General features: G+C 53.3%; 1 protein-coding gene across 4 annotated transcripts; it reads left to right on the top strand.

The window, feature by feature from the left end:
* The first annotated feature begins 4,573 nt into the window (after positions 1-4,573).
* On the top strand, positions 4,574-6,720 carry HEY1 (hes related family bHLH transcription factor with YRPW motif 1). 4 transcript variants are annotated; one of them, XM_086465689.1, is made up of 5 exons: positions 4,574-4,770; positions 4,893-4,968; positions 5,058-5,141; positions 5,265-5,346; positions 6,137-6,720. In XM_086465689.1, exons 1-5 carry the CDS (start codon positions 4,574-4,576, stop codon positions 6,718-6,720), a joined length of 1,023 nt encoding a protein of 340 aa, XP_086321815.1. The 4 variants fall into 4 exon arrangements, with proteins under 4 accessions (XP_086321815.1, XP_086321818.1, XP_086321816.1 ...); XM_086465692.1 differs by having other exon boundaries at positions 4,679-4,770; positions 4,902-4,968; XM_086465690.1 differs by having other exon boundaries at positions 4,679-4,770; positions 5,265-5,370.
* The last annotated feature ends 295 nt before the right edge of the window (positions 6,721-7,015 follow it).

The following is a 7,015-nucleotide window of genomic DNA, read 5'->3' as shown; positions in this document are numbered from 1 at the left end:
TTGTCTGTGCAATGGTCGTCAAAGCTTTTAGTAGCTGGTACCTTCAGAAGCAATAAACTCTTACTTTGACTTGCTTTATTCCAAACCATACGTGCCAACAGCTACAGGGCATGCTCAACTGTTGTTTTTATTTTCACACAATGAAATTTAGTTCTAGGAAACATCTTAGGAAAAATTATTGTTTCTCTTTGCCAAAAAGTCAGTTATCTCCCCGTGAAAGAGCATACTTTTAAGTAACAGTTTGCATGGTGGAACAGAAGGTCTGGGAGTTGTTTTCTATCCTATGCTTCCTAGCGGGAATGAATAGCACATGAACATTTTTCTCAAAGCTGCATCTTACTGGCAAAGAAAACTCAAAGTAGGTCTCAGACTGTAAACTCCTTGGAGGAAGGACTTCCATAGATCACTGCATAACACAAAGCAGGGTTCGAACAGCGCTCTTAGAACACTGAAGTTGCAAAATTGCACAGAAAAAAACTGCTTGTCAGGCTGCTCCTTGATAGACTGCGAGGCTTTCGACAGCAGGAAACCAGAGCAAGTTTCTGTATTATTATTCCTCAGTTCAGTTGTGAAAGAGTACTGTAGGAACAGAAGTATTTTGGCAAACTACAGAGTGCTTGGCTGAAAAGAGGTCAGCAAAAAGAAAAACATGGGTTTACCCTGTGATATGTGGTGCAAACCGTACTGCGATACTGAGGAATGAACATGGGGATTAAATGAACTGCCCGGACATAGTGAAATTGTCACCTTGGTGGGATGGTGTCTGTAGGTGACGCGCATCTGTGGCCATTGCCCCCTCCAGCAGCTGGCAATGCTGACAGAGGCTGTCCTGCCAATAACGTGTTACTGAATTTCTTGTGTGATTTTACACACAAGGTACATTCTTACACACGTGGACATTATGTCATATGTAATTAAGAGAAAAGGTGGCGGCAAATCAAACCAGAATTTTCTACACCACGTCTCCCCAAGTCTGCCCCCTTTGGCATCTCTTATGAGACAGTCATTAATTAACATGACCTGGTGTCTTTCCTCCTGTATGGTCTTGGCCTTCTTCATCACACAGGGCAGGCCGTGCTTTGGGACTGGAAGGTGGGATGTCTAGTGGAAGAAGCTACTGTCTGTGAGAGCCTTGGCTCAGAGGGAGGCTTGCATTAAAGGAGAAAAGGGGCTGAACTGATTGGAAAGGAAATTAGGTGCTAAAATGGCCAATCTGCCTGTCCCCCCCCTCAGTCAGAGGGCTGACTGAATACGAGGTAGCTTTGCCTGTCAGCGGCTTGAACGTGTGTTCAGAGATTGGCCTCTTACACAGTTATAGCCCAGGTCTGGATTTGGAGATGAGCTGAAGCCAAATCAGGTAAATGCCAAGACTACCTGCATTGTTCGGAGCCATCCAGAAGAGAGATCTGTCTCCGCCGCTGCTGTTAATATGCTGACAGGGCTAGTCTGGCTTATTTATAGCTACACACTACTTCCAAAAAATGAGAGCTGAAACCTGTGCTGCAGCAGGAGTGCTGCTGCTGAGGCGTTCTGTTTACAGTAAGGGCTTTGATGTAAAAATTATCCCATCCTTGGCCAGCCAGAAATGTCTTGACGACCTGGACATCACTGCAGACGCACATGAGTGTGACTGTGCAATGTTGATATTCTTCTGCTGCAGCAGTTGCTCCAGCACAAAGCTGCACAGCACCTGCATGGCAGAACTTGGGACCAGCATGCTTAGAGAGCACCCAAGCCTCACTTCTGAACTGGGTAGCTGGACCTTGGAGACGTGCAGACGTGAATTTCAGTGTTCAGCTCCTGAGAAAATACATTTTACAGTCATAGTACTGCTAACAGATCCCACCAGAAGTCTAAAAAAACCTCTTCTGTCGCTCCCGTTCGCTTCTCAAGCGCTTCCACTCGATCTGTGATCGCTGGTTTTGAATGGGGTCAGTGGCACCCCCAATCGACACACTCCACCAGTCGACACACTCCGCCAGAAGTCAGTACAGAAAATTACAAGATTTGGAGCAGCAACTTCTTGCTTGCAGAGCTGATGCTGCAGCTTGATATAGGCGGGGCGGGAGTGTCTGTGGGGGCTGATGTTTTTGCCTGGCTGCAATGCGAGTGCCAGAGCCACTGGTTGGATTTGGCACAGTAACCATAGGAACAGCGGGTTTCTGGGACTGGGAGTGACAGGTTGACAGGAATACTCTTCAAAGCACTTGCTCCCTTGGGAGAGAAGACCTAAAGGAAGGGGATGGGAGTTAATTTAGTGCACACACTAGAGCAAGGGTCAGCAGCGGCAGGTCTCCGCTGGAGGGATGCCTGCAGCAGCAATAAACAACTCCCTTTCAGCAAGACTTTCACTGGCACTGAAATCACCGTCAGAAGCACTCAACAAAGAAAAATGGGGGGGGGGGGGTGTACACAAAAAGTGACACCACTCCCTTCTAAGGGACAGCCGCAGCCAACGGTGCCTGCGTGTCTCAAACCTGAGCCTCTGCTTCTCTGCGACAGCTTTACCCTGTCCTGCCATCCCTGCTTCCAGCACTGCAGCAGCCAGATGAAGCTGTGGAGCCTGGATCCAGAAACACTGAAGTGATGGGGAAATCCCGGAAGTGATGGGGAAGTGGGGCAGGAGACAGCATGCTGGTGTGTGTGATCGGAAGGGGGACAAAACGCTTGGACGGTGGGGTGGTGGAAGCAGGGGCATGGTTGTAGCAAGAGGTGGGCATGTAGAAGGCAAGAGGGTGCTTGCACTGCAGCGTGAGGCAGGGAGAGAGGAGGCACCGCGGTGGTGTAGGGCTGTCATCTCCTAAGGCTCGTTGCCTCATTGCTGTGAAAGGTCTGAAATGAAGCTGGTTTTAGAAGTGCCGCCTTCTTATGCCCTGTCATTTTAGTTTCCTTGGACTTTGGCAAGCAAAGGGCTGCTCTCCCGTCTGCCCTTCTGGCAAGAGAGGTCCGTGGCAGCGCTGTCTCAGTGTCTTGGTCATTTCTGGCTAATAAAACTTCCCTTTGGGCCACGGTTAACAATTAGACCAACGCTGAGGGTCAGGCCCTGCCCAGTACGAGAAAAGCACAAGAGTAATTTAAAGCTGTTTTTGCTGTCTGTTCCTCCTGGCGCTGGATGGGAAGATTGAAACCACACATGGGCAAACATTTCTTATCTTCCCACGGCAGCTGATAGCCGACAGCCATGGCTCATGCTGAGGCCCAGCTACACTCTACCTGCCTGTTCCTGGAAATTGTTTGGAGAAGTCAGGGTCCAAAAGCACCTTTGGAGGCTGCCTGGCCCCAGGGGTTCACGGAGCTAAGGATGGGGGGAAGCTCCAGGATCTGGCTGCAGGTGGTGGCCAGATCTCTACTCACAAGCAATGAATGCTTAATGCCAAGTAACTTCTTTTACAACATCTTTTTTTTTTTTTTTTTTTTTTTTTTTCCCCTACAGTAGGAAGAAGACATACATTGCCTGAACAGGAGGAGTCAGATGTGTAGCCTGCGGGCCAAACCGGCCTAAACATCACCACGCCTTCCACCGACCTGGCTTTTGGTCCTGTAAAAGCAAGTGGTGCAGGCAGACGTTTCACAGCAGGAATACAGAGGTTGGAGAGGTGGATGTAACGGAAGCGCCGACACAAGCTTAATGATAGCGCTGCAGAAAGGACAGATTTGTGACAAATGTAGTGTGGGAACAGCGTATTTCTATCAAATTCCATTTAGGGGTGGCGGCAGGATCTTAACTGCATCTCTTTAGCCTGGTCCTTGCTTCTGCCCAGCAGAGATGCTTTGCTGGGATCCCGGCAGCTCCACGAAATCGGGAGCAACTCTGTGCCGGGAACTTTTACCGACACGCGGGGGAGGCTGGAGCAGCTGTTCCAGGGTGCTGAAATGGGGAAGCTCGGGATCATCGGTCCTTCGGGGTCACGCTGCGCACGCCTCGGCCACCTTCCAGCCCCTCCGCCCGCCAAACGCGAAAGAACCGACTTCGAAAAGGAGCCTCAGTCGAAAGGCTTCGTGTAAATGGAACTTGACTGTGACGGAACCCCCGCAAAGAGCGCACCCTCCTGTCACCCGTCCCCTTCTCCCGGTGCCTCAGCCCGGGAAAGCCGGCGGGGTGCAGAGGAGCTGCGCGGGGCAACACGCCGTCACGGCTGACGGCAACCCCGCAGCTGCCCCGCCCAGCCCCCCCCGGGTTCTCGCCCGGGGACGTGCCCCCCCCGCCCCCCCGCTGGGGCCCGCACGCGGCGGCCGCCGGTGCCGCGCGCCGCCCGCCGCGCCGGAGCGCCGCTTTCCCACGGACTGCGCCTCCCCGCCCCCCCCTCCCCCCGCCGCAAACCAGTCCCAGCGCCGGGGCGGGGCGCAGCCACCGGCCGTCGGCCATTGGCTGAGGTTGGGGCGCCGGCGGCCAATGGGGGAGGCGGGGGCCGCGCGTGGCGGTGCTGGGCGGCGGGCGGCGGCGGGCGTGATCTGCCTGCCTGCCCGCCTGCCTGCCCGCCTGTCCGCCTGCCTGCCCGCGCCCTGCCCGCGCTCTGCGCGCTGCCTGCCCGCTCCCTGCCCGCCCGCCCGCGGCGAGAGCCGTAGGGACGCCATGGGGGAGACGGGTGCCGGGCGAGGCGCGGGGCGCGCGCTGGGCGCCCTCCTCCCCCGCGCCGCCCGCCGCCTCCCCGACGGCCGCCCGCGCCCCGCCGCCGCCATGAAGCGGGCGCACCCCGAGTACAGCTCGTCGGACAGCGAGGAGCTGGACGAAGCCGTCGAGGTGGAGAAGGAGAGCGCGGATGAGAACGGGTGAGCGCAGGGAGGGCGGGCGCCCCCTCCCTCCCCCTGAGCCCCGAGCCGCCCCCGCTCCCCTTCTCCCTCCCCGGGGCGGCAGTGCCTGTGGTGACCGGTGTCCCGCTGACTCCCCGCAGGAACCTGAGCTCGGCCGCGGGCTCCATGTCTCCCTCCACCACCTCGCAGATCCTGGCCAGGAAGAGGCGCCGAGGGGTGAGTGCCCGCCGGCCGGCCGCGGCTTCCCCCAGCCCCGGCCGCCCGCCCCCTGACACCCCCCCCACCCCCCCCGCTTTCTGCCCTAGATCATCGAGAAGCGCCGCCGCGATCGCATCAACAACAGCCTGTCCGAGCTGAGGAGGCTGGTGCCCAGCGCCTTTGAGAAGCAGGTAGTGCTCGGTGACCCTCTGCCCTGCCTCCCCCTCCCACACGTTCCCGAGAGGAAGGGTCACCCCTCTCTAACGCGTCTGGTTTTCTGCCTAAAAAGTTCCGTGCTTCTCCTTCCTTCCTAGGGATCAGCCAAGCTGGAAAAAGCAGAGATTCTGCAGATGACTGTTGACCACCTGAAGATGCTGCATACAGCAGGAGGGAAAGGTAAAGTTTCATGCCTGACAGCGGGTCAGCAGCTCTGCAGCAAGAAGAGTGCATCCTCTAGCATTCGTGTATGTGGGAGAGCTTGGAGAATGTGAATGGGAACTCTTTTACATTTCATCAGAAATTTGGGACTTTTACTTGACAAGGTTTGCCACATTGCTAGTGCTGAAGCTTTGCAGTGCTAGCTCTGGGTTGTTCTCGGAGAGGGCGATTACAGGACTCTGTAGTGATGTGTCAGCACCGTGAATTGGCTTTTGGCAACTTGGAAAACGTGACGTTTTTGTTGCTTGTTTCTCTGACTTTCTGAAAGTTCAGAACAGAAGGTAGGAAAAAAAAAAAAAAGCAGGATGAAACAAGTCGTGGAAAGAATTAGCAAAAATGTGCTTTTTAGGAAAAAAGTATGTTGCCTGCAGAAGTCCCCTCTGATAAGTTAGGACTTGTGCTTCTGATGAATTTTGCTGTGCTGTGGTTTTGCTTGCACTGGGGAGACATGGAAAGAACAAAAGTACTTTCCTGCAGTGGCGCTGTGCAATTTCATTTTAAAAATGACAGTCTGTGACTGGTCTTGGGACTTGCAGCATCACAGCACAGATATAAAAGAAAAGCTTGTTAGACAAAAAAAGGAACAAAAAAAAAAAAAAGGGAGCTTGGCAGCTAATCTATGGTTGGGAATACTAACCACATCCAAGTGAAATATGCTTATAGGGGAGGGTGGAGTGGGGAGACTACATGTAGACAATGACTAGAAACCAGCATCTTAAGGCTCCATTCTTTGTTCTTTTTTCCTCAGGTTATTTTGATGCTCATGCTTTGGCGATGGACTATCGGAGTCTAGGGTTTCGTGAGTGCCTGGCTGAAGTTGCTCGGTACCTTAGTATTATAGAGGGTCTGGACGCCTCCGATCCTCTGCGAGTCCGACTTGTGTCTCACCTCAATAACTACGCCTCTCAACGGGAAGCAGCAGGTAGTGCACATGCTGGCATTGGACACATTCCTTGGGGCAGTGCCTTTGGACATCACCCTCACATATCTCACCCGTTGCTGCTGGCTCCAAACGGGCACGGTAATACCAGTACTACGGCATCTTCCACAGAACCACATCACCAGACCAGAATTGCTGCCCCACATGCTGAAAATTCCTCACTCAGAGCGCCCCCAAATGGCAGCGTCGGACCAGTGCTCCCCGTGGTCACATCTACTGCCAAACTGTCTCCTCCTCTTCTTTCCTCCGTGGCATCTCTGTCTGCGTTCCCCTTTTCCTTTGGCTCCTTCCATCTGCTGTCCCCCAACGTGCTGAGCCCGTCTGCACCGACGCAGTCAGCAACCCTTAGCAAACCATACAGACCCTGGGGGACTGAGATTGGAGCCTTCTAAGAATGAACTCTTTAGTGAGGGTGGGGAAGCCTACAGACCTAGCTGAGCTGGGTTATGCCACGCTTAAAGTTGAAGTTCTTAATAACTGGGACAAAGGTACAGCTTCACCTTAACCAAGTTTGTCTAAAAACTGTCTCTTTGGATTTTTCTTTTGTTTTCTATATTTTTGTATTAGCAGGTTGTTTTATTTTTTGTGGGTTTTTTTGTTTGTTTGTTTGGTTTTTGTTGTGTTGGTTTTTTTTTTTAAATAGTTGGTGAAGTCTGAAAATAAAATTACAATAGTGGTTGTTAACAC

Source organism: Leptosomus discolor, chromosome 5 (assembly GCF_034619465.1).
Source record: "Leptosomus discolor isolate bLepDis1 chromosome 5, bLepDis1.hap2, whole genome shotgun sequence".
Lineage (NCBI taxonomy): Eukaryota > Metazoa > Chordata > Aves > Leptosomiformes > Leptosomidae > Leptosomus > Leptosomus discolor.
Note: the sequence above shows the minus strand (reverse complement) of the source record. Positions and strands in the feature narration are given on the sequence as shown.

Bases quoted from the DNA above. Each gene is read 5' to 3' on its own strand.
- HEY1 (XM_086465689.1), top strand. From the start codon at position 4,574: ATGGGGGAGACGGGTGCCGGGCGAGGCGCGGGGCGCGCGCTGGGCGCC. The intron at 4,771-4,892 runs GTGAGCGCAGGG...GACTCCCCGCAG, and splicing joins GAGAGCGCGGATGAGAACGG to GAACCTGAGCTCGGCCGCGG. The intron at 4,969-5,057 runs GTGAGTGCCCGC...TTTCTGCCCTAG, and splicing joins CCAGGAAGAGGCGCCGAGGG to ATCATCGAGAAGCGCCGCCG.